Consider the following 27,287-nt stretch of genomic DNA (forward strand, 5'->3'; position numbering starts at 1 on the left):
CACTCGCACAGTCAATATAGAATGAAGAATGCCAAGGGTATACGACTGGAAGGTATCTACGGGTGGATTTACCATAAGATGCCACCTCACCTCTAGGTTGGGCCTCCCACCAACCAGACAAGCAAACTTAAGAGTATAAGGAAAAACTTCACAATGGTCGTGCTGGGTGGGATAAAACCTCACACCTCTAAAATAACAAACTAGGAAAAAGTATATGCAAGGGACTTACAACATAAAACAGTTCACTCACTCCTTTAAAACACTCACCCTTTCAATCCCTGTGGCCTAAACTAACTTTACACGTACACTCCAAGTCTACCCTTACCAAACCCCTTAAATCAAAGAAACAACCATGTTTTAACCCTATTTCCCATCTTGCTTTACCCCCGAAAAGTGCACTCACATGAAATCTAAGCGCTCTGATGTGGTGCTCCGTCAAGTCATCCTGCGCAGCTCGCCCATGGTACCATGCCTACGGGGAACAGCCAGGCCTTTAACCTGTGCATGGAAGACTGGTCCCTGTAGTGAGGTGCCACAGTTGAGTTGTGCAGACAGGAGACCCCCAACATCTCAGAAAGCCTGGGGTCTCTTTGTGGTCACAACATTTTTAGGGATGAGCCCCTAATCACATTAACCCAAAACGAGCCCACCACCTGAGGAACGAGTGCACATTTTGTAAGTTAAGCAAGTCTATTATACAATTGTCCGGGGAGCAGCTAGATGACTCTATTGGGCCAAACTAACCCAAGTCTCACTGAACCACATAAGTTGACACATTATATGCAATTTTGCAACAGTTAAAACTCTCCCATATAGTTTATTACAATCCACCCCGCCCACATGTGATTGGACAAAACCTTTTCAATTAAATCCCATCTTTCTCCAATTCCTACATTCTTATTGGTAGCCGTTATCTTAAATACTATCTACAGCTCATGTGTAGAACACACCTCCTTTTAGGATTTGTCTGTGGTAGGTCATGACATAATCAAACTGTTAAACATTTGTGTGCAAACATCATTCATTACTAGTAACAACTGGCCTGAGCCCTTTAACCTTAACCCTAATTGCACATGGGTTGCATAGATACTTCAAGCGATATGAAGAAAGCTAAATAAACAAGTAGTCTCTTTGCACTAATGATAGCTATCTCATCCGCCCCAACTTTACTGGCATCCTGAAACAGTCTAATCTAAATAACAGCCATTTCATGCCACACAGCACATCTGAGAATATCATTGCAACTCCTGGGTTTCAATTACTTTAGCCTCAAGCATCGCTTCACTCCACATTTATTGCTGGTCAAAAACAAATAGCCAAAACCCTCTGTCAAACTCCCATGAATTTAAGAGATTACATCTAGATCTACTACCATCGCTAAGGTCATAGTTAATTATATACCTATCCTCTGGCCTCTGAAACTCTGCAGAACCAGTTTCTCAAAGTCAAACCTTGACTGCCGTGTTATAATCTATTTATAAAAAAGCGCACTACATGTAGATTCATAAATCTCTTTTATATGTTCTCTCAGTGTACATGCATGTTTAGTGAATACTCTCTTTCCCTTTTCAGTGGGTTCTTCAGGACAGGCCCCTTTCTTGAATGCGCTTTATGAAAACTTTGCATTGCCTGCTGATGGGCACTCCATAGCACATTATGTCTGAATCGTATTTATATTTCATTTTGTGGTTTCAACATTGTATCTTTCTACGCGCATGCAATCTAATATGTATCAAATGTAACCAAAAAGTAACACTAAAGTAACATATCCATTTTACAATTAACTACACCGGATACATATGAACATGCAACATCGTGCCCCAGTCACAAAAAAGGTGCGCGCAACATAAGCCCCTGATTTTGAGGACCTTTCCTGACCACCCCAACGGGACCATATCCGAATGATAAACCATCCAGCAAGGCAGAGTTTCTGGATTTTGTGTCAGCTCTACAACCTCACGATGACCTATCAGGAAAGCATTATTGTACTCATGGGCCTAACCAATGGCAATTGCAGGGAATGCATGTTTTGACTTTTGTATAACAAATTTGTCTTGCATGAATTCATCATGGTTGGTACGATGATGTTCTTTAAGTGAAATCATATCATATAAATGTACAGGAATCCAATCTGCATAATGGGCTTGGTACAAGGAAAATAACCTGGGCACAATCTTAGATATGGCCCCTGTACAGAGCATGAAATCTCCCTCTCATATTGCTCTCACATAACTCATCAAGAGACATTCCTACTGAAGAATAATGTACCTGAATTGCAACTGGGGACATATACTTCTTTCCTGTCACCAATCGTCTAGCCATGTTACTTGACTGCTATTTTCTAAGTCTTTGCTGCACTCATTATGGGCATGATGCAGATACGCAAAGCGACTACTGGCTCTGATTTTTTAGTCCTTTGGATGTGTGTTACATGAGGTGCTTTAACAAGAAATCTGCTTTTCCAGTTGTGCTAACACCAGCCTAAACACATGCTACAGTCCAAAACCTTTAATTCAGATGATTTCCAAGTACCTTGAGAAATGCCATCTCAATATGGAATCCACCAAGGATGACACTAGGTTTATCCTTACCATGAGTTGTGGGTCAGTTCCACTAGATTTGTTTTATTGGTGCCTGATCAAATTAAATAATTGCTTTCAGCCCAAGGTTAACAGCTTCAGTGACTGTCTTCACAATAGGGAATGAATAGCAAATCATGGCCACTAGCATGATGTGGTCTGGAAATAATGGAAGCAGGGAAGCTAGAGTCATTTCGCCACCTTTTGGAAGTGCTTTTGCTTGATGTACGTCTTAGAGATCTGTCTTCTAGACAAGTAAACTTTTTGAGAGTTAGGGCTTTAAGGGGGTGCAAGACTCAAGGTCATTATAGATATTCGTAGAGAAATCCTCACGTCGAATACAGACATTAACTTGGCTTTACATAAGTATCTTAATGAACTTCATCAGCCTGCTCAAGATCTGACCCTTGAAGACATTGGGCAAGATTCTCAAAACCTTTTGGGGTGTCAGTGAGATGATGTGCTAGCGCGTCGCCTCACTTTCGCCCACAAAAAGGAGCAGCCCAATTCTCAAAGGGCAGGGCATCTGAATGAGCACATCTTTTTAGATTCCCTTTTTAACTCTTTGCATATTTGGCAAACAAGGGGGCTTTTCTGGGCATTTAAAAGTGCATCACAAATTCACAAATGGAATGTACTTTTTTAAATATCTAGAAATTAGAGTCTTTGCCCTAAGGCCGTAGGCACAGGGGCAGAGGGGGTCATACATCATGGCATATCTGACCCTGTCATGATTTGTTTTGGAAGTCTGACAGCTGCTGCTTATTTTATTTTCTCGAGCATTTCACTCAGACCGGCCCTTTAACAGTCCATCTCGGTGAAATGTGCTCTCAGCAATCACGTGGTTGCTGGGAGCCTGTCATACATTAGTGTCAGGAGTGGGTTTCCATCACTAATGTATGCAAAGGGGCAGGACAGTGGATCATTACGCTATTGACCATCCCCTCCTGAAAAGCTCAGGTCACCTTTGAGAATAAGGAAACCTGAGCATTTCAGCAATGAGCGCGAATGAAATGAGCAGCAAAAAGGTTCAGAGTTCCCTAAGGACCAACCATATGCTCTCACACCTTAATTCAGCAAAATTGTATCCACGTTCCTGTATATTTAATATAACTCATTACAGTATCATTTATTATGTCTTTCAATCATATTCTTCTGAACGAATTTTATAACGCAGTTCTTTTATTCCATCATAAAAGGCAGTGAGCACTCAGTGTATCCATTAGCCAAAGCGTTTCTGAACCAGGTCCGTCTTCAGGGCTGAACACACTATCTCAATTAACAACAAATTGTATTCAAGAAGTATAAATCATACAACCAGTGTTGAAACATTCCATAAAAGTGTAAACCAACAGAGAAAGAAATGGAAAACAGCAAAGGAAACACACATTATAATGAAATAATTAATACCTTATTCACCCCACAAGGGTTGACCTCATATAAACAACAAACATGCATGTACTGTTATTACCTGCAAGAGTGAATAAGATGACATGCAACTGAGGAGGAAACAAGAAAATGGTTCTGTCACTCACAAATGTAAATTAAGTGTTCCCATAAATCCTTTTGCCATAATAAATAAAAAGAGAATTGCCCGAGTTCATCTTGCAACCACTGCATGATAGATGAATCTGCACTGTATTGATCAAGGGTAAATGAAACAAACAGAAGGGAAAAGAAAAGCACTATCTAATGTCAGGCGATGGCAGTCATGTGCCCTGCCAAGGGGCTCAATACTTTTTAAATGTCATTAATGCCTATAGAGGGTGATACGAATCATATGCATGCCTGCTTGCCTGCACAATTCCAAAAATGACTCCAATGGGAAAAGCTGAGCCCCGAGGCCGTGCACCTTGGCTTACCTGTGATGTATAAAGGCGCAGGCATTGTGACGTCACGCATGAAAGCAGATGATGATGTCACAGCCGAGCGGCGTAATCACGTATAATGATGTTAATAAACATCAGAGCGATGCTGTAGGGGTGAAAGTATATGAAACACTGTCAGCATGTTGTTCATGTTGCCCATATATTCTTTACTATCCTTGCATCATCATAATGCCCCCGTGGCAATACAAATATCCATTATGTCGCCATTATGTCGCCTTTCCAAAATTACACTCAAGGTTTTCTTAAAAATTACATTCAAGTTATTTCTTTAAAAAAATGTTATGTGTCCCTAAGTGCACAATTCCCCCAAATGGCATGTTAGTGAAGAATAAGTTGGTGGAGGCTTCTTAATGAAAGGTGGGAGCTTATCCCTGGTGATCTTTGTGGGTCCCCTGCCCTGGGTAAGTGTTTAGGGTGTCAGATCTCAGACTAACAGAGTCCTGTGTCTGACTATCATGTGGAAGGGTCAAATAGCCTCTTAAAAGAAATCTGTCAACTAGGCAGACAACTAAAATGCATACAAAAAACAATAAACAAAATACCAGGGAGTCATCCTGATAACGTAGGACGTGACAAGAGCATTACAAAAGGCACTGCTCTCAAATTAATTTGTTTATTTTTATTTTTTTATTCGTATTTGTTGAGCGCACAGCAGCCCAGGGGCATCTTGGCGCTTGTTACAGAGAGTGATCAAAACTTAGTTACACATGAAAAAACACATACAGGCATGATTATTGTACAATTGCATAGGACAGTTTGTAAAACATGTAGTGGCGAGAGTTTTAGTTAGTTAAGAGAGTAGTTTTAAGGATTTTTCTAAAGGCAGGGAGAGAAGTTTCTGCTCTTAGGGCAGTGGGGAGCGCATTCCAGAGCTTTGGGGCTAAATATGGGAAGCCTATTTCTCCTGCTTTGGCCTTGTTGATTTGCGGTACAGTGAGTTGGTTGGTGTAGCATATTCTGGTAGGCCTAGTAGAGATGGATCTATGGAGTGTGTCTGAAAGATCGGGCGGAGCTGTACAGTGGATGCATTTATGTGTGGTTGTGAGAATCATGAATGTGATGCATTCTTTGACTGGGAACCAGTGAACGGACTGTCTTGTGAAATGTGGTCTCTTTTTGGAATGCTTAAGGCTGCTCTTAGTGAATTATTTTGTGTGATTTGAAGTCTGTTTACATTTTTTTAAGGAGGTGCCGGCTAAGAGCGCGTTGCAGTAGTCAATCTTTACACCTATGGTAGCTCTGGCTATTGAGAGACAATTTTCCTTAGTTAAGAATGGTTTAATGGCGTTGATGAATTTAGTACTTAAGGCAGAGGCAGAGACAATAGCGCTGACTTGCTTGTTCATGGACAGTGTAGCATCAATGTGGACCCCTAGAGTTTTGACTGATGATCGGACTGGGATGATGCAGTGTTCAATGTTGAAGTTGGAGTAAAGACAGTCTAACTTGGCTAGAGTGGACTTTTGGCCAAGAATGAGAATCTCAGTCTTGTCCCCATTGAGGCATAGGCCATTAGAGGCCATCCAAGCTTGGATGATGACATAGATTTGCCTTAGTGCTGTGGTGTATCGGTGATAGGAGCCTGTTAAGGGAAGGAGCACCTGGGTATCATCAGCATAATTTGTATGTACGATCCCAAGTGCATCACATTTATCAAGGAGAGGCTTTGGGAAGAGATTGTACAGCATAGGAGCAGTACAGGATCCCTGTGGGACACCACAGTGTATGAAAGTGGGGGCTGCATTAGCTGTGTTTGAGAAGACTTTCATGCTTCTCTCTTCTAGGAATGAGGTGATCCAGGAAGCAACTTGTTCGGAGAAATGTGCTGAGTGTGTGAGGTGTGCGGTGAGGGTTTTATGGTCAACAAGATCAAACGCCGCTGAAAGGTCTAGGAGGAGAAGGAGGGTGGGCTTCCCATTGTCCAAGATTTGAGTTATTTGATTTTTTAGATCCAGCAGGGCTGTTTCGGTTCCGTGCCCTTTGCGGAATCCTCACTGTCTGTTTCCTAGGATGGAGTTGGCTTCTAGGTATAGTTGGATCTGGCTGTGAGCTGCCTTGTCTAATATTTTGAGCAGGAATGGGACGGTTGTTATAGGCCGGTAGTTGTTGGGCTGTGCGGGGTCTAGTGTTGGCTTTTTTAAAAGGGGGCGCAGACAAGCCTCTTTAAGGCTGTCAGGGGCGAGGCCCGTCTTAAAGGAGGCATTGATGAAGGTGGTAATGAGTGGAGCAAGTGGCTCGGCGCACTCCTTGATAATTTTAGGGGGCATATATCACCTTTGCATTGCGATGGCTTCAAATGTTTCAGGATGTCTTTGACCTCTGTTTCTCAGATGTCATTAAAGGCGAATTTAGGGAAGTTGATAGTTTTGTTGGTGGGCAGTGTTTGTGTTTGCCGGTTAAGTTTCAGTAAGGCGTTGTAATGGTCAAGAATTTTATTTTGTAGAAGGTCTATTTTTTTTTAACATGACGGCTTGTATGCTAGTGCACCAAGCTTCATCTTTAACAATCTCATCTGTGGGGATAGGAGGATTTGTGAGTTCCTTAAAGATGGTAAAGAGTTCTTTGGATTGAGAGTTGGCGTCGGATATTCTGCGATTATAGGCTTGAGATTTGGCATTGAAAACGGCATTTTTGTATTTTTTGGCAATAGTTTTGAACAGTTCTTTGGTGGTGTTGCAAGGGTTAGCCTGCCAATTTTTCTGCACCTGTCGTTTGTTATTGCGTAGGGTTTGGAGGTCTTCTGTGAACCAAGAATTTGAGTGGTATTACTTTTTTCTTTTTTTTCTTCTAGTGGGGCAATGGAGTTGACTGCATGAATGAGGGTGTCCTTAAAAATATCTACTAGGATGTTTGGGTCTTGCGAGAAAGGCGGTGCTAAGCACAGGATGTCAAGATAGGGTTGTAGGTTTTCCGAAGTTAACTTTTTAGAGCTTCTTGCTAGAGTGGCAGGTTTATGTGTAGTAGTTTTAGTACTTTGAGCTGTGGGTATAGTGAATTGTATACAGCTATGATCTGTCCAGGGGTAGACAGTGTTAGAGGTTATGGTGGAGTCACAGTTGTTGTCGACCAACTAGTCCAAAATTCTGCCTTTGGAGTGGGTAGGGGTCATAATTTTCTGGGAAAAGTCCAGGTCTGTGAGGTCCTTGAGAAATGAGATTGCGGCTTTATCATTGGGATCATTGAATCCTAAGATGAGGTCACCTAGGAGTAGGGTTTTAGTCGTTTTTAAAATATTATCACTGAGTAGGTGGGTGATTTGACCTTGGAAGTCTGCCGGAAGTCCTGGAGGCCAGTAAATAACATGTATGTTATGCTTGTTGGGGAGAGTGACAACATAGTTGATAGGATGTCTGCATTACCTTCCCAAGGGTTGGGTATGGGCCTAAGATGACAGGCATCTTTGAAGATTAGAGCTACCTCCCCTCCTATTTTAGAGGGTCTATCCTGTCTGAGGATAGAGTAACCTGTGGGTAAGGCTAAAGTTATGGTCGGGCCAGATGCCTCATGTAGCCATGTTTCAGTGATGGCTAATATATCTAGGTCCTGGCTAGAGATTAGGTTGTTGATTTCAAGAGCATGGCCGGTGAGAGAGCGGACATTGAGCAGGCACCTTTTAGGTGCAGTGCCAAATAGTTTCTGTTTAGATGTGGCTGTTTAGCTACTTTAGGCATGGAATTATGTGGTTTGGTAGTGTTAAGAATGGGCGTTATATTTGAGGGCAGCGTGGTACTAGAGTAGGGGGTGTGTGGTCCATGGTGTGGAGTGATAGGTTTACAAGATGTGCGGGTTCCTAGTCTGAAGTTTCTGTGTGTAGCAAGTGTGGAGCGGGAGGTGATGATCATGGGTAGAGTGTGTGTTCTAAGTTTGAGGAGTCTAGAAGGGCAGTTGGGTACATAGGTGAGTGCATGCGTGGTTTGGAGAGTAGGGTGGTCAGGCGTGGTAATGTTGGTCATAGTGCGATTAGTGAGGCTAGAGGAGTCTAGGCAGGGGTACGGTTGCATCCTAACATATAGCATTATAATGTTAAAAATTAGTATTGTGCCTAGCGTGCTCCTCGGGTGGTGGAGTGTGGTCAACATACTAAGAATGAGAGTTTGTTTGTTTGTTTATTTATTTATTGTGCGCACCAGACCCTGAGGTAGCAGGGCACATGTGACAAGAGGGCTTACAGCTTGGTTACAGAAGTTACAAATATACAGAGCATGGTAAAAACAATTTTCTTATCTCCACAGTGTGAAGGTAAGGCAGTAAAGTACATACAGTATAGTACAAGTATCCCGAGCAATGTAAACACTATTTTCTCGGCTCCACAAGGTGCAGGTAAGGCAGTAAAGTCTATATACACGACAGTATGCAGACAGCAAATCATCATATAGCTGACGTTTACATAATAGCAAGTGTATGAACAGGTGCAGTACAGAATGCAGGTTACATAGCATTCTCAGTAAGCCATTTCATTGCGTTCTTTCTGAATTTGTTGAACGTTTGGTCAGATCTAAGAGCGTGAGGTAGGGAGTTCCACAATTGAGCTGCCCTGACTGGGAAGCTGGACCCTCCAATAGTGGTCAGTTTAAATCTGGGCACTAGCAAGCAGTTGGGACTGGCTGTTCTAGTAGATCTAGTGGAGATTTTTCTAGTAAAATGTTCTGTTAGGTAACGAGGGGCTTGTTATTTAGGCATTTGTGGATGAGGAAGGCAGATTTGAGGTTGATTTTTTCCTGGGTGGAGAGCCATTTATGTTTCCGTCTTATTTCAGAAATGTGTACTCTTTTAGGAATACTTAGGGCCGCTCTAAGTGCATTGTTTTGGAGCACTTGTATTCTGTTGATGGTTTGTTTAGTTGCTCCTATGTAGAGGGAATTACAATAATATAATTTTGATAGGATAAGGGCTCTGGATAGAATTAGGCAACTGTTATCTGATAGGAATTGTTTCCCGGCTCGTATTAATTTACATGTATAGGCCGTGGATGAGGCCAGTGAGTTTACCTGTTTGGTGAGGGATAGGGTCGAGTCGAGGTAAAAACCTAGCGTTTTTACTTCCCTGGCGACCTTGATAGTATTCCCATCGATGATGAATGCTGAGTAGTTTGGTTTCAGTTTAGAAATGCGAGCAGCGTGCCCATGATGATGAGCTCCGTTTTGTCATCGTTCAGGCATAGGCCATGGTTGGCCATCCATGCCTGAACAATGCTATAGACTCTGTTCAGCAAACCCCGATCTTCCCCATAATCCCCGGTAAGTGGTAGGAGAATCTGAGTATCATCTGCGTAATTGGTGTAGGTGATACCCAGATTGTCAAGATCGTCAAAGAGTGGCTTGGTGAAGATATTGTAGAGTGTTGGCCAGACGCAAGATCCCTGGGGCACTCCACAAGTAATAGGTATCGGGTCTGCTGCCGCTGAGGCGGAGAACACTCTCATGGTCCTGTCACTGAGGAATGACTGTATCCAGACTATAGCCTCCCCTGAAAAGTGGGCCGCAGAGTCCAGGTGATTACACAGGACTCTATGGTCCACCAGGTCAAGGCGGCTGAGAGGTCTAGTAGGAAGAGGAGTGCTAATTTACCCGCGTCTCTGAATGAGTCTATTTGGGCCTTTAAATCGATAAGGGCAGTCTCTGTGCCATGTTGGGGGCGGAAGCCAGATTGGCGGGTGCCAAGGAGATGGTTCGCCTCGAGGAAGTTCTGAATTTGGGTGTATGCTACCTTATCTAGTATTTTTAGTGAGAATGGCACCGTGGTGATGGGCCTTGCCTTTCCTCAGGAGGAGCAGGAGCCCCCCCTGCCCACTGCAGGAGCAGTGCCTAGCCTGGAGGCTCACCGTGTCCCAAGGTAGGCAATCCGCCTCATCCTGCTGCCTCTAAGAAGCCGCTGCATATTTCTGAAATTCATCCGCTCACCTGCCACAGCCCAGCTATAATTCGCCTCCAATACCTGGATGTGATATGAGGAAATCGTCCGTGCATTAACTTGCACAGTTGTACCGGAGTGCTACAGCCTCCATTGATCAACACAAGGTCACTGCCACTCCAAAATGGCCACACGCCATTCCTATGCCTGCACCGATCTGCTGGAAAACATCAGGTCCAATGTTTAAACCTGATTGGCCGCCAGCGTTCACTTTTCAGCCAATCACGAGCCGGCAGGCTCTAGCTGGCACACAGCCCAAGGCACGCGCTCTGAGGCACCTTCCTGTCCGGAGCCTGTCAGGAGCCATACGAGCCGTGTGCCAGAACCTCTGCTTCTCCGTTTCTGCTGCCTGATCCGGCCTGCAAGCACTGTCCAAGACATTCGGTAAGCCGTCCCCCCACTGCCCCATCCAACTTGTATCCGCTACCTTACGCTATCCTGCATCCCAATGCGAATTGTCGCATCCTCAGCCCAGCGTGTCTAACTTCCTGAAGCAACGTTGCACAACGGGTGCCATCCTAATTCCCCAAACCACCTCGTTGCCTATAACTTCCACGTGACACTGTCCAACATCACTCTGCGGTCAAAGAAAACTCGTATTCGCAATATGTGGACCCACCCATAGTCACGCACCTTGACTCCATCCTTACCACTGCCTCACATGCGCTATGTCAACTGACTGTTATTTTTAAATGTATCGTACCAGACCAATTGTATGACATAGAATACCAATGTATAACATCATAATGAATATATAAGCAAATCCTTTAAAATGCATCTAGACTAACCCAAACACAGCCACCCTCCATAATATTGCAACGAATTGACCCATTATTAGCTATCTGCTACTGATAGATTCAACCTATGTTTGTGAACTCTCTGCCTATCTGCCACAACTGTACCATGCACCATAATATATCTCCAGTACTATGCTTAGTATAGCCCATTACATACAGCATAGGCCAGATATTGTTAATGCTCCAAGATAGTGGCTCCCTACCAGTACTCTGTCCACTCCCTGATTGCCATACTTAGCCTATTTTCTGCCTTATATTTGATTGTTGCATTTAGCCTACTTTCTGCCTTATATTTGATTGTTGCATTCAGCCTACTTTCTGCCTTATATTTGATTGTTGCATTTATCCTACTTTCTGCCTTATATTTGATTGTTGCATTCAGCCTACTTTTGCCTTATATTTGATTGTTGCATTCAGCCTACTTTTGCCTTTTATTTGATTGTTACATTTAGCCTAAGTATTTTGCCCAGTATTTGATTGCTGCATCTAGCCTATTTTTGACCAATCTTTGAGTGCCGCATTTAGCCCATTTTTTTTCCACTCCCTGATTGCCACACTTAGCCTACGCGGCCCAATACTTAGCCTACTTTGCCTAATAACTAGCCCTATGCTGTCTAACATTTGATCGATACATGCAATAGCAGGCTCTAGGTCGACCAGCCATAACACTATGTACTCTTACTTGCCAACCCGAGTCTATCGAACATCAATCACTAACCTGATAGCTCTAATTATCACTACTGTCTATGTCACCATGCCCTCCATACTGCCCCCAGAGGGCGTAGGAGCCTCTCATATGCAACTTATCTCTGAATCCCCTTGTAGCACAGCACAGAGAAACCATAGACTCCGGGCACGACTACCCAAAATATTCGAACCTGTCAACAAATATAACATTAACTTGGACCACCTTCGGCTGAAACCACTCCCACCTCTGGAAACTTCCATTCTTCCTAACCACAAACCCCTCCCTAAAAGAAACAAGACCACCACTAACTGACCTGCCACCACTAACCGGAGTCCTACACTACAGCTAGAACCCGACCTGAAAGGTGCTTTAATCAATGCTAGATCTTTAGTCACTCATGCCACAGACATAGCAAACACTATCCTGGAAAATGACCTTGACTTCATCGCCATTACTGAATCCTGGCTCCACGAGGCAGCAGGTCCAGCACTAACGTTAGCAGTCCCAGACAATTACACTATCCTTAGAGCTGATAGAATAGATGCACAAGGTGGAGGAATAGCGATCATAGCCAAAACCAATCTCTCTATGAGAATCACCTCTACACCCAACCTTAAATCCTGCGAGCCTCTCTCCATTAAACTACCCATTGCCAACTCTCAAACATTAAATATCCATCTCCTCTATAGTACCCCCAGGCCCTATCAGCACCTTCAATGAAGATATAACCACTGTTATCTCTGAGAAGCTAAAAAACTCCTCACAAACCGTAGTGCTAGGAGATTTCAACCTAGGGTACAATGATATCAATGATCACCAGGCCACCGCCGTAGCTAACATACTGACAGAACTAGGCTTCACGCAGAAAGTGACCATGTCCACCCACACCAAAGGGAGAACTCTTGACTGGATTGCCAGTCACAACTGCAACCTCTCCATTACTTCCATCGCCCCCCAAATATGGACTGACCACCATTTAATCTCCTTTACTCTCAATACCAAAAGACTCACTGCTCTAACACCCCCCCTCGCCGTACCCACATTAACTAGAAACAAGAAAAATATCACAGCATACAATATCTTACCCCTTATCCTACTGACTCTTAACTCCTTACCGGACCATACTGACCCAGGCCTCCTAGTGGAGGAATTCAATAATGCTATGAACGCGGCTCTCGACAGCATTGCTCCACTTAAACTTAGGAACATTAAACCAAAAAAGGAATCTTAACTCTTGGTTTACACCCCACCTAAAAAACCTAAGACTACAGAAAAGAAAATGCGAAACGGTATGGAACCTACATCCTACTGCAGAAAACAAAAATAATCTAATAAATATCTCAACGCATTACAAAAAGGCTATCATCCTGGCCAAACAAGAAACGTACAACAATAGGATTACCCAAGCCAACTCCAGTATGAAGGAACTCTTCTCTATTCTAAAAGAATTGGAAACCCCCATCGCAGTACAGGATGATTCCATTAAAGATAAAACTTGGTGCACTGACATACAGTTGGCACTAACTAACAAAGGAGCCAACCTCCAAACAAAAATTGCTCTAAAGAAAGCATCATTATCATCCCAAACCCAAACTCCCCTGAACAAAACACCAATGCCTAAACTCAAAGAACTCACCCAATTTAACTTCTCTAGAGTCTCAGTGATCGAGGTGGAGAAAACCATTCTTGGACTCAAACCATCCAATTGTAAAGGCGACCAATGCCCAGCACAACTGATCAAGGACGCTGCTAGAGATTTAGCTCCCTTCATCACCAAACGTATTAATGCCTCCTTTACTACTGGCACCATCCCGTGCAACCTAAAGGAATCCTGGGTACTCCCCCTCCTGAAAAAACAAACTTTGGACCCCAACATTCCCACTACAGGTAGACTGTTTCAGAACTCATTTGGTACAGGGCATAGTGATAATTCTCTTAAGGTTAGCTGAACGAGGTAGGTTATTACAGAGAAAATCTTTACCTATGATCATAGGGCTCTCTGAGCTACACGTTATCAAGAGGTAATTATAGTCTTTGAACATACATTTGGCATTTACAAATGAGCTATTTCAAGATACAGATGGCAACGAGAATCTGGCTATTTCAAGATACAAATGGCAACGAGAATCAGGCTATTTCAAGATACAAATGGCAACAAGAGTTAGGCTGTTTCCAGACATGTTTTGCTGAGACAGTTAGGCAGTAGACATAGTTGGCTGTGTATATGGTGACCTAAGACTAGTGCTATTTTCACAGTAACCTAGGTTGGTGTGGCATAGTGGGCTAGTACAGAGTCACACAATGCAAGTTAATTCGCCATTAGCACAGTAGCTAGCACAAACGTGTTTTGGCTCTACTGATCAGGTTACTTAAGAAAAGCACGTGCAAGCCTTTGCCTACGCGTGGGCGGTACATGGCAGGGGTGAGCGGTGGCTAAGAGTATTAATAGAAAATGATTAATTTATGATGGGAGAGTTAAGTTTGACGGGAGAAGCCCAAGTTCCAAGGTAGATTGATTAGAGTTCTACTCACTTTAGGTTTGAGTATGTTGTATGCAGTTGGAGAGGATAGTGACCCACGGCTCTCCGTGGCGAACAGGGGCAAACAGGAAGGGGCCTTGCTATTGTGGGCCTTTCTGGCGAGGGCCGGCTTCCACCTTCCGGCGGTCTACTGGGAAGGATAGGGGCGCTGAAGTTGCTAAGCAACGTTAACAACAAGAGTGGCCGCCGGCCATTTTCAGATGCATCCACTTCACAGATGCAGGAAAGATTAGGTCAGAATGTTGGTGCCTAGGCACTGTGAGCCACAGCAGTGCTATGGGGCAGCGTGAAATCAGCTCACCTGCTGGTGTGCGCAGTGTGCTCCGCTCAGCTGCTCCTGCAGCACGATGGTAGAGCACAGCTGCTCCAGCGAGCCTTGACGACATCGAGGTCTAGTGGCGTTCAATCTAGTACGTGGAGCTCGGTGGGAGAAGGGGTCCTGCCCTCTCGGGGTGATGGAAGAAATGGCTTGGAAGCATGTTTTGAGGTGTTGCAGCAACATGGGTTGTTGTAGTAATCAAAGATGTTCCTGAATGATACATATCTATGGCAGAATATATTTACCGAAGATATTTCGCATTCCAAGTTTGAGAAAAATTTACCATATCAAATACTGTTATTGTAACAACTGCTATTACAATTGGTATGCAAAGAAACGCCAGCATTGTCATAGTCGCATAGGCATCACATACTGTCCATACCCACAAAATTATACAGTTTGGTTTTAATGACAATTATGCATAGCTGTTCAGACAAAGCACATATAGTTGATTTCTTCGTTAATCCCACTGGGGGTCATAACATCCAGTCCCTCAATCCAAAAGTTCTCCCTTTGGTCCAGTCTTTTAGCCAAATCTTCATGGGCATTTCTTCTTATGACCACATCTACCACCTGGAATCAGACCGGGGATGTATTGTGTCATTTTTCCATCCAGTGTCTGGCCACTGCTGAGTTTGTATTTCTGGTCCTGGTTCAGGACCGGTGTTCATTCCAGCGTTGTTTTCATGGTCGTTTGGACTGTCCTACGGCATTTGATGACATGAATCACATTATTAGTTTCACATGTCGCAAACTCTGGGTTTTGATTTTTGTTCCTGTTCTCAGATGGTTCACAGTGTTGGCTTTAGTTACGAACCCACAGTTGGTGCAATGGATACAAGTGAAAGAAAAGAAAATTGCCTCCAATTCTGTTCTGTAATTTTCTAATTCCTGAATAATGTCAAGTAAAATAGTGTCAAGTTCTTCCTGTCCTAGTAATTCATTGAGTTCTCTTTAAATATCTTGTATCTCTGTTGTGATTGATCCTACATTTTTCGAGAGCTTTTGAATAGTCAATAAAATCAAATCCAGTGAGCATTTATTTAGAATAGCTTCCGACTTCTTCACACATTCTCTTCTTTCTTTACAAAGTGTTTGTCTTAATTGGATTCTTAATCCCCTTGGGATTTGCTGGTTCTTTTAGTATTTACCAAGAGTTATAGGAGGCCATTACGACCTTGGAAGTAGCCAACCCGCTATTTACGGGTACCGGGTTCCTGGAATAGGGAAATACCGGGCCATTCTGACCTTGGAGGGCCCGGTATTTCCCCATTCCAGGAACCCATCCCCATTCCCATTCGAGACCCGTTAACCCCCTACCGCCAGGATCGTAATAACCCCCATGGTATGTAATTTCCTATTGATCTCTTTATGTATTAAATCTTCAAGTTGTTTAATACGTTTGGATGTGTAAACTGGTGCAGTGGCTTTATTTGTAAATGCAGTGTCCCTAATTAAGCCTAAAATGGCGTCTGCCTCTTCTGAAGAAAAATCAAGAGTATCTGCTCTTTTATTGGTTAGTGATTCAATATCTTCAAAGGACATTTTAATAGTGTGCCGCCACCCAAGGACTTGCCTATGGAGAGAATACTTTTATATGTAAAGGTGGGCAGCAGTAATCGTAAGAACAATTTACATATTAAATTCCTATACGTTGATATGCTATTTATCTCATGTTTAGGAGCAAGATGGTAAAATCAGCCCTTGGCACAAGGGTGTATTTAATGCAGCAAAAAGGTTCAGAGTTCCCTGTCGACAACCATATGCTCTCATACCTTAATTTAGCAAAATGTGATCCAAATTCCTGTATGTTTAATATAACTCATTACAGTATCATTAATGATGTCTTTCAATCATATTTTTCAGAACGAATTTTGTAACTCAGTTCTTTTATTCCATCATAAAAGGCAATGAGCACTCAGTGGGCCTCATTACGACCTCGGCGGTAGCCGTGCCACTATTGGCTGGCTGCCGCCAAAATCGCCCCTGGGTCTGGGTTCCCAGAATGAGAAATTACCGGGCCATTCCGAGTCCGGAGGGCCCGGTAATTCCTCCCTCCAAGGACCCGGACCTTCCCCATTCCCATTCAGCCCTTATAGGGCTGAATGGGAATGGGAGAGGGAGCAAACAACGGGTCGATTACAAGTTGGCCCGTTGTTTGCTCCCTCTTCCCCTCGCGGGACACGGTAAGCACGCTTGGTAAAACCTTGTAATGTGGCGGAACGGGTTTAACAGATCCGCATCCTTTTGCGGCACCCGTTAACCCGTTCCGCCAGGGTCGTAATGAGGCCCAGTGTGTCCATTAGCCAATGCATTTTGGAACCAGGTCTGTTATCAGGGCTGAAAACGCTATCTCAATTCACAACAAATTGCATTCAATAAGTATAAATCATACAGTGCTGAAACATTCTGTAGAAGTGTAAACAAATGGAAAGAAATGGAAAACACCAAAGGAAACACACATTACATTGGAAATATAATAACGAATTCCTTATTCACCCAACAAGGGTTAATTTCATTTAAACAAAAAACATGCGTGTACTGTTGTTACCTGCATGAGCGTATAAGATGGCGTGCAGCTAAATAGAAAGAGAATTGCCGTAGTTAATATTGCAACCAGTGCAAGGTGGATGAATGTGCACTGTGTTGGTCAAGGATAAATGAAACAAACAGAAGGGAAAAGAAAAGCACAATCTAATGTCAGCCAATGGCAGTCATGTGCCCTTCCAAGGGAATCATTGCTTTTTAAATATCGGTAATACCTATAGAGGGTGATATGAATGTTGTGAATGCCTGCGTACTTGCACAATTGCAAAAATGACTCCAATGAGAAAACCGGAGTCCCGAGGCTGTGCACCAAACACGGCCTTGGCTTACTTGTAATGTATAAAGACGCGGGCGGTGTGACATCACGCGTGAATCCACGTGATGATCAGTGGCGGCTGCTATGATAGGGCGGCCGGGCGCCGCCCCCCCAGAAAAAAAAGAGAGAAGCTAAAAGAGATTCAATCAGAGAACTTCTCTGATTGAATCTCTTTTAGCTTCTAGTGCTGCATTTCCTTTGCCAACAGCGCGGGGGCACTGTGGCAAGGAAACAATAGTGTGTATAGGCCGGCCCCGCTTTAACAGCGGGGCGCGTCCCAATTTAGTATATTTCTTTCTATAGTAGAGTGCGTGGAGCTCATAGCTCCACGCACTCTACGTAGCCCCTTTAATTAGAAGCCTGGCGGGGCGCTTCAGGAGTGGCCCCGCCAGTATAAAATGTGCCCAAACAGCGCACTTATTCGGATTCCCTCCCCTCCCCTGCCATGGATACAGTAATGTCATTGGCTGGCAAACAGCCAATGACATTACTGTATCTATGACTGGCGGCGCAGGGAGTGTGCGTGCGCCTGCGCCGCCTTCACACGTCTGTTGCTCTTTCTTTCAAGAGTACGATGTCGAGTGAACAACAACACACACGAGTGCTGCTGCAGCGGCACCGCGGTAAGTAAAGTACCCCCATGTTTGTTTAACTTTCTTCTCTGTTTGGGCCCGGGGACTCAGAGTCGGAGGAGTGTTACACTTACACTCCCCTCCCCGGGCCCAAACTGTGTGGTCCACCACAGCCCAGGCCCAGTCAACAGTGAACGACGTGTAGGCCACGGCCTACACGTCGCTCATTGTTGCTGCCAAGCTGACTGCCGTCAACTTGTGGCGAGCCTTGGTGGTAGCGTACCCTGGTCCGTGCCGTGGCCCAAGGGCCTTGCCTTGGGCCACGCCGGACCGGGTACGCAAGGCCCAGGGCAGGCAGGCGTGCGCTGCTGCTGCCCATACTGCAGCCGCGGCCCGCGACCACGCCCGCATCGGCATCATGCTAATTGTGCCGTTTTATATTTTCTGCATTTTTCACAAAAAAATGCCGAAAATATAAAACAAATGCCGAAAATATAAAACGGCACAATTAGCATGATGGCCGTGGTCGCGGGCCGCGGCTAGGCTGGAGCCAAGAGCGCAGACAAAGGCTCGGAATGTAACCAGGAAATTCAGATCCCAGCCAAGAAAGGGCCTAGAAAGGGGGAAACCGGCCCCCTGGACCATCCACTGGGCGCGGAAGTGACTGCGCGGGTCCCGTCAGCCTCGGGGACACCCACACCCCCGCAAGGAGGCAGAGGGACAGACAGACCTCCTCGCTGAGGAGCCCCCCCGGCTCTCTGAGATGCGGTTTGCTTCAGGGGCTGCCGTGCGCTTCAAACTTTTGCAAAGCGCCAGGACTCGATCTTGGGAAATCAACTAATAGGTGAGGTCCGGGCACTTTCACGTGGCACTTTGGGTTTTTTTTGGGTTTCAGCCGTTTCCACCTTATGGTAGAGCTTGACACAGCCTTCCCGTGTGTTCTTAGCTGTCGCTTAAGAGGAGTTGTGGAAACTAACGTCTGTTTTGTGCTGCACTGCTCCCGTCCGTGTCATCTGTTCAAGGCTCGGAACACTTCACTGCAACTGTAAGGCGCTGCATGCAAGCCACTGGATTGCACACCGTCACACGTTTCGTGTGTACTTCACTGCAGTGCATCCAAAGCGTGATAGGTGCGTTAGGAAGTCAAATATGTTCCCTGCAGTTCATTATGTGCTTGATATGCTGCACTGCAGTGTCCAGGGAACACAGGCACCGTTACTGTTGAGTGTTTACTAGTGTCTTATGCACTTCACTGGATTGTTAACAGTGACGTGCATACTGCCCGGGTGTGAATTCCGTGTTGAATGTGCTTCACTGCGCCGTGTCCAGTGCCGGATGAATTTGAATGCGGACTGTTTAATAGGCTTACATCTCTTCGCTGGAATGGGAGCAGTGTTCACTGCAGTATATTTAGTCCCGGTGTAATTCGCTGCAGTGTTGTTGCTCCGCTATGCATTCCACTGGATTTTTTGTTTCTGTCTGCTTCCCTGCAGAGTCCCCCGAGATTAATGTGCTTGTTTGCAGGGTGCCCCGTGCCTCAGACACTGCACTGCATTGCACGCTAAGATGGGTACCTGATACATTTCCTCGGATTGTTCCCGCTGCCTGCTGCATTGACCGGCCCGCAGTGTGTCCACTGCTTACTGTCCTTCAGTGCGCTTTGATGGTTGCAATGTGCCTTACACGGGATTGTACTCCTGCAGTGCATGCAGCGCTCGGTGCATTTCGCTGATTTGCTACGGTTGCCTGATGAGCTCCACTGGATTGTTTTCTATGCAGTGTGAACTACCTTGTAGTGAGTGTCGTGACCGCTGCACTTCCCTGCAGTTTGTTCAGTGCCTGGCCTGCTTCATTCGATTAAGTTTGGTGGTTTATATATATTGGCCTGTAAGAATGTCAATTTATTTTCCCTTGTTCCCTCCCTTGCCGTGAAGCGCTTTGAAACAATTCTGTATAGACGCTATATAAATAAACTATCATATCATATATATTGGAATCTTGTGTTTGGCATCAGATGTATCCCAGTATTGTATTGAGTGCTTTATGTTCTTTATTGGACTTTGTTCACTGCCTCGTGTGCGTCCCTGCACGATGCCCAGTGCCTAATGAACTTCACTGCAGTGCGACTGGTGCCTGGTGCATTACTTTGCACTGTTTTCTTTGTCTTCTGCACTTCCTTCAGTGTGTCCAATGTTAAATGTCCTTCACTGTAGTGTGATGAGTGCATAATGCAGTGCGCCTTATTGTTTTCTGTATCTTGTGCAGGGCCCTGCAGTGTGTTGAGCGCCCGATGCACTTAGCTGTGCTATTCAGCGGGCTAGGCTTGCTTATGTGATCTGCAGGTTCGAACCCCAACATGGTCGACCCAGCCTTTCAACTTCCGGAGGTGGATAAAATGAGTACCAATTTCGATTAGGTAATAATAATTGTAGATAAAACACTGTAAAGTGCTTTGGATAAAAGCGCTATGTAACTGTCAAGTTATTATTATTGTTATTGTTGCCTAATGAACGCCACTGGATTTATGCTCTGTGCATTGCGAACTTCCTTGCAGTGAGTTTCATGCCATTTGCACTTCCACGACGTGTGTTCAGTGTCGGGCCGGCTTCACTGGATTGAGTTTAGTGCATTATGTTCACTATCTGATGCACTTTACTGCAGCGCCTTCAATGTCTGATGCACTTTACTGCAGCGTATGCAGTGCATACACTCTACCAGATAACGTTTCGTGGCAGCTGTACTTCTTTGTGGTTTGCTCATTGCCTGATCTCCTTAACTCCAGTGTGTTCAGTGCCTGTTGTATGTCAATGGTTGTATGCAACTGGAGTGTGTTTAGTGCTTGGTGTATTTAACTGGATTATTTCAGCGCCTATGAACTCCACTGCAGATGCTCAATAGGTATTGCCCCCCTCCCCCGCACAATGGATTCTGTCCAGTGGCTGATGTACTTAATTGGATTGCGCTCAGTGCCTGTTGTACTTGGAGTGTGTTCAGTGTCTGATGTGCTTCACTGAATTGTGTTAATTGGCCGGCATTGCTCCTTGAAGTATGTTTGGTATATGATGTATATTGAAGCAGTGTGGACAATGTCTGATGCACTCGAGTGTGTTCAGTAGCTGATGGGGAGTGTGTTATGTACTGGATGTACTCTAATTGAGTGAGTTTGGTGCTTGATGTACTCTGATGTAGTGTGTTCTGGACCCAATGTATTTTGCCGGGTTGCGTTCAGTTCCTGATGTAATTTATTGGATTGTGGCACTGCCTGGCGTATGCTAAAGAAGCATGTGGCACACTTCAACCACCTTGATGGATTATCTTCAGAATCCATGTGCTTCACTGAGCTGCTGTCTTGAGGCCTTTACGTGCTTCATTTTGTACTCCTCAAGGTTCTGTTTTTTCTTTAGGTTTTCTTCAGCACCTGATATGCTTTAATGCTTCAATACCTGTTGTCCTTTATTGTGTTGTCTTCAACTAAATTTGCAGTTATTTTGTGGGTTACCTTGAATTCTTTGTTTCAATGGCCTTATATATGTTAGGATTGTGTGTAAGGTTGCAGTGATCTATTTGACAGAACAGTGAGAAATGTGAAGTATGTTTGGATGTTATGGTTGTTGGTTGATTATAAAGCACTCAACATAATAAACTTAGTAAAGTATTTCTGTTGCATTTTTCTCCATGCAATATGTATGTGCTATTTCTGGGAGGTAGGACAAATGTCGCATTAATTAAGTGGTTAAAAACTAAAGTAATATTTTAGCTTATTTCCCCCTTTCAGAAAATGCCTAAAATCCCACCTTAGTAAGAGGATGAGTGCATGTGAATGCCAGTAACAGCATGACAAACATATGTTTCCATCATTACTGACTATATAATGAATTTCTTTATGCATACACCATAGTACCAGCTATTCTCAATACAAGCTGCTGTAAAATACACCATCACACTTGCACACGTAAGAATAGTGTACCACCATTAATATGTAGAACCGAATGCTTTTTTCATATTTCGGTGGGTTTTTTTGGACAGTAAATTGCACATTCTGTAGGCCATTTTTCAAAAAATTTCGTGGGGGGAGAACCCCCCCGCACCCGCCTTGGGGGGGTGGGCTCGCGCGCTCGCTACTAAATTCGCCCTGGAAAATTTACGCCCCACCAGCTTTCAAACTCGCCAGCCGCCACTGGTGATGATGTCACGTCCGAGCCACGTAATCGCATATGATGTTGATAAACATCAAAGCGATCCTGTAGGGGTGAAAGTATAAGAAACACTGTCAGTATGTTGTTCATGTGGCCCATTTATTCTTTACTATCCTTGCATCATCATAATGCCTTAGGGGCAATAAAAATATTCATTATGTAGCCCTTCCAAAATTAAACTCAAGGTATTCTTAAAAATTACACTCAAGTTATGCAATAAAAAATGTGTTATGTGTTCCTAAGTGCGCAGTTCCCCCAAATGGCATATTAGTGAAGGATAAGTTGGTAGAGGCTTCTTAATTAAAGGTGGGAGCTTATCCCTGGTGATCTCTGTGGGTCCCCTGGGTAAATATTTAGGGTGTCAGATTTCAGACTAACAAAGTCACGTGTCTGACTATCATGTGGAAGGGTCAAAGAGCCTCTTAAAAGAAATCTGCCAGCTAGGCAGAACATTAAATAAAATGCATACACAAAAATAAAAAAAAAACAGGGAATCAACCTGAAAACATTATTAACAAGAGCATTACAAAATGCACTGCTCTTAAATGAAGCATGTTTTTAGGTGTTGCAGCAACATGGGTTGTTGGAGCAACCGAAGTCGTTCCTGTATGCCACATATCATGGCAGACTATGTTTACAGAAGAAATCTTGCATTCCAAGGTCGAGAACAATTTACAAAATCAAATACTGTTATCATAAAAACTGCTATCTCAATTGGTATCCAAAGAAGCAGCAGCAGTGTCATAGTCACATAGGCTTCACATAGCGTTCATACCCGCAAAACTATACAGTTTAGTTTCAAGGACAATTATGCATAGTTGTTCTGACAAAGCACATATAGTTGATTTCTTGGTTAATCCCACTGGGGGTCATAGAATCCAGGTCTCTCAATCCAAAAGGCCTCCCTTTTGGTCCAGTCTTTTAGGCAAATCTTCATGGGCATTTCTTCCTATGACCACATCCACCACCTGGAATCTGATCTGGGATATATTGTGTCGTTCTTCCATCCAGTGTCTGGCCACTGCTGAGTTTGTACTTCTGGTCCTGATGCAGGACCAATGTTCATTCCAGCGTTGTTCACATGGACATTTGGACCGTTCCACATAGTACATCCTACAGGGACATTTGATGGCATAAATCACATTATTTCTGTCACATGTCGTAAAATGCCAGATTTGTATTTTTTCTCCTGATCTCGGATGGTTCACAGTGTTGCCTTTAGTTACAAACCCGCAGTTGGAACCATTTTCTTGTTTCCTCCACCGTTGTTTAAATGAGATTAACCCTTATTGGGTGAATAAGATATTAATTATTTCCATTATAATTTTTGTTTCCTTTTGTGTTTTCCATTTCTTTCTCTGTTTGTTTACACTTCTACCGAATGCTTGAACACTGGTTGTATGATTTATACTTATTGAATACAATTTGTTGTGAATTGAGATAGTGTTTTCAGCCCTGAAGGCGGACCTGTTTCCGAAATGCATTGACTAATGGACACACTGAGTGCTCACTGCCTTTTAAGATTGAATAAAAGAAATGAGTTACACAATTCGTTCTGAAGAATATGATGAAATACATCATTAATGATACTGTAATGAGTTGTATGAAACATACAGGAAGTGGGATCAGATTTTGCTCAACTAAGGTGTAAGAGCTATGGTTGGTCCAGAGGGAACTCTGAACCTTTTTCCCCATTATATACACCCTTCTGCCAGGGGCTCATTTTACCATCTTGCTCCTAAACACGAGTTAAATAGCATATGAGAATATACAAATTTAATATTTTAATTGTTCTCACGATTAGTGGTGCCCACCGTTACCTATACTCGCAAATGAAATGAGGCCATTCTCTGTGCTCCTTTCATTTGCGCTCATGTTTGAGGATCTGGCCCATTGACTCAATTTTGCAAAGTTGACCTTCCCCAGGGGTCAGGATGACTCATAGAGAATTCCCCCATGTCGAGGGATGGGATAAGATCAGCAGTTATGTCAATGTGTACCAACAGAAGCCTGTTTGTCAACGGTTTGCCAAATGAGTCTTTCAAAACATTTCGAACAGATACAAATAATTAAAACATTGAAAACTGGAAAGACTATTTGAAATGAATACAGTCAATATCAAAGAATGCTCAACATACTGCATATTGATGTGAATAAAGATCAAAATAAGCACAAGCTTGCTTGGCTCTGTCAATCAGTTTGTTGCTGACCAATAAGGCAATAAACCCAGAGGGGTGGGAAAATTACTGAGTCAGGTAATGCCCGAAGTTCGCGAGTGCCTTAACGTTAGCCCCATGGAATTACCAGACCTGGTAATGCCCCCACCCAGAGGTGTTCATTGCTATTAGCATCCCAAAAATACTTTTCCAGGATGCTAACACTTGTTTGTTTAAGTTGAGAAATGGTGTGCTTGCGGTTAATCAACTTTAAAAAAACCATACCAAGATGTCTGCCATGGGCAAGGGAGAGGAAAGCGACACATAATCCCTTCTCCATTTCGATGGCGGCCAGTGAAGCGCCAGGAACAATGTGTGTTCCCGGCAATGGACGAGGAAGCTGCAGGTAAGTGGGGTGGGAAGGGAGGATTGAGGCTGGTAGAAATTGGTGGAGGGAGGTGGGCAGTTGGAGGTATGTGGAGCACTAACCTGTTGTCCCAGCAGGTAAGATGGCTTACCCACTCCTCTGAAGAGTCCAGGAACACAGCCTTTACCATGAGATAAGGCCCCCATTCTGATCTTCCTGATTGGCTGGGAGATCCCATAATCCGGCACCGGGGTGCTAGGGAGGGATAATTACAAGAAGGACCTGTGTTCTGGTCCTAGAGACACTAGCACAGAGAGTGAAAATCCATTCAAGTGTTTACTCATAACGTTACCACAGATTGTTGCCTGCGGTTAGGACTGATACAAAATAAAGAAATGCACTCTTATGTGAAGTGTATTGCATTAATTCAATTACTCCACATCTTAGAGAACATATGAAAAAGTACAGTCATTTTTCGGAAAGTTCACAAGAAAATTATATCAGAGTAAATCTTTTTTTATTTTTTATTTGGGAAACTTTGCTCTTGTGTTGTGAAATGTGTACGTATGTGGACATTTCTGTTTCTGAAGAGAATGTCATTTCTCAGAGCAGTGACTGTGACCCTAAAATATGCACCTCTCTCTCTCTCTCTCTCTCTCTCTCTCTGTCTCTCTCTCTCCCTATCTCTCTTTGTTTCTCTCTCTTGGTCAGAGAAACGCACATTCTCACTGTAACAATTGTCATTTTCATCCCCCCTTAGGTTTGACAACACTGTATGCCTTCAGGAAATAGACGTGGCAGAAGGGGTCTTCAACAAGATGCATATGTTACAGACAATGAATGGATCTCCAGCCACTTTGGCCCTTGGTTCAGGCCTGGAAGAGGACAACACTGACGAGACATGTGTGCATAGCAGTTGCCATGTTAAAATCGGTCATGATTCTCAAGGGCAAACTATCTTTTTTTTTTTTAAATTGGGGCAATAAATAAATACAACTGGCTACACATTTTATACATGAAAAAATAATTGTATCATCCTCTAAAAATTCAAACACGGTTGCCACATTATTCTGTCTTAGCAATGAAGAATTGTACAGATACATGATGCTAATGGATTGGTCTGCCTCATATTCGTTCTTAAGGTTAATTTTGGTGAATAAGAAAGTAAGCTAGACTTCTATCATGTGCAAACAACATGTATGCATATTTTATACAATAAAAAGAACAAACAAAGTTGCATTTAAATATGATACATTGGTGATCCATTTTCACTTCGACCTGTTTTTGCAAATGAAAAGTCATGCAAAAGTCATCGATCAGGAGAGAATGTACAGAGTGTCCATTTTTGGAATGCCAAGCGAATGGCCCTTTTCATGTGGGATGGGTAAGCAAACGGCGTAGAGGATGTGTCGCTGGACCACCACGGAGGAGGCCACAAGTGGAAATTATTTGAGAATTGTCTAATTCATCTTTGCTCCTTAGACATGGCCGGCCCAGCACACAGTCAATTGCTTGGATGCTAAGTAACCAAGATGACTTTTGACATGTCCCAACATGCATGACCACCACAGGACCATCACCCCAGATATTTGTATGTGCACCCATTCTTAACTATTTACACGCACACAAGCATTTGTAAAAATGAGCCTGCACATGATTACTTCCTATCTGTTTCAATGCAGGGAACAGCTGAGCTTGGCAGGCATGCACAAACCAGAAGATAGTGACTACACCAAAGATCACTCAACCATGACGCTCACACCCAACCACTCAACCAAGCATATACAACTAATGGTCAAAGTGGACTCTAAGAACACCCAAATTACAATTATACAGGCAAATACCACCACCATAATCTTAATCAGAGGTCTTGCTGCAGGAAACCAGTGGTTCATGAACACTAGGAGGACACACTGGTCACCACTCACCAGTACTCCCAACAGCTGTGAGAAGTCCAAAGGAGCCAACATGTTGGCAGAGAAGTCCAACAGTGGTCCTGAAATGTGGGCAGGTTTGCGTAGTGTTTTGTTGGCAAGATTTTGTGAATCCTAGTTCTTCCTAGAAAGCTGCCACAGAGTCTAAGAGGCCAACAGGCACACAACTACCTGACCAATGAGCAGATGAAGGGAACAGAGGGTAATTGCAAGTGACCAAATAGGTCAATGTTCTCCAGAAGACCATCGACAATTCCTTGCAGGTTGAACAGCCTGAGGTCAGGTAGAATATTCGGCTTTTACAAGCACCTGCTACACATGTGCATGGTCAACTCCATGGATACCACATAAAGACCAATTCCAGCAGTAATATCAGTTTTCAAGGTTTTAGGGATCAGTTTTCTTGTATGGCGTGCGAGCCAGCATTTCCGCATCCAAAACAACAATAATATGGTAAGTGCCAAAATAAAAGGAGTG

The 27,287-nt window shown here is 43.8% G+C and overlaps 1 protein-coding gene across 1 annotated transcript in view; it reads left to right on the plus strand.

Moving 5' to 3' along the window:
- LOC138569756 (claudin domain-containing protein 2-like) overlaps positions 1-26,126 on the plus strand; it is a 245,284-nt gene extending 219,158 nt beyond the window's left edge. The window contains exon 6 of the mRNA XM_069648066.1: positions 25,637-26,126. Within this exon, the coding sequence (XP_069504167.1) occupies positions 25,637-25,668 (32 nt within the window). The 3' untranslated portion in view covers positions 25,669-26,126. The remainder of the gene's footprint in view (positions 1-25,636) is intronic.
- Positions 26,127-27,287: the final 1,161 nt, after the last annotated feature.

This window comes from Ambystoma mexicanum, chromosome 1p (assembly GCF_040938575.1).
Source record: "Ambystoma mexicanum isolate Mex_15411 chromosome 1p, UKY_AmexF1_1, whole genome shotgun sequence".
Lineage (NCBI taxonomy): Eukaryota > Metazoa > Chordata > Amphibia > Caudata > Ambystomatidae > Ambystoma > Ambystoma mexicanum.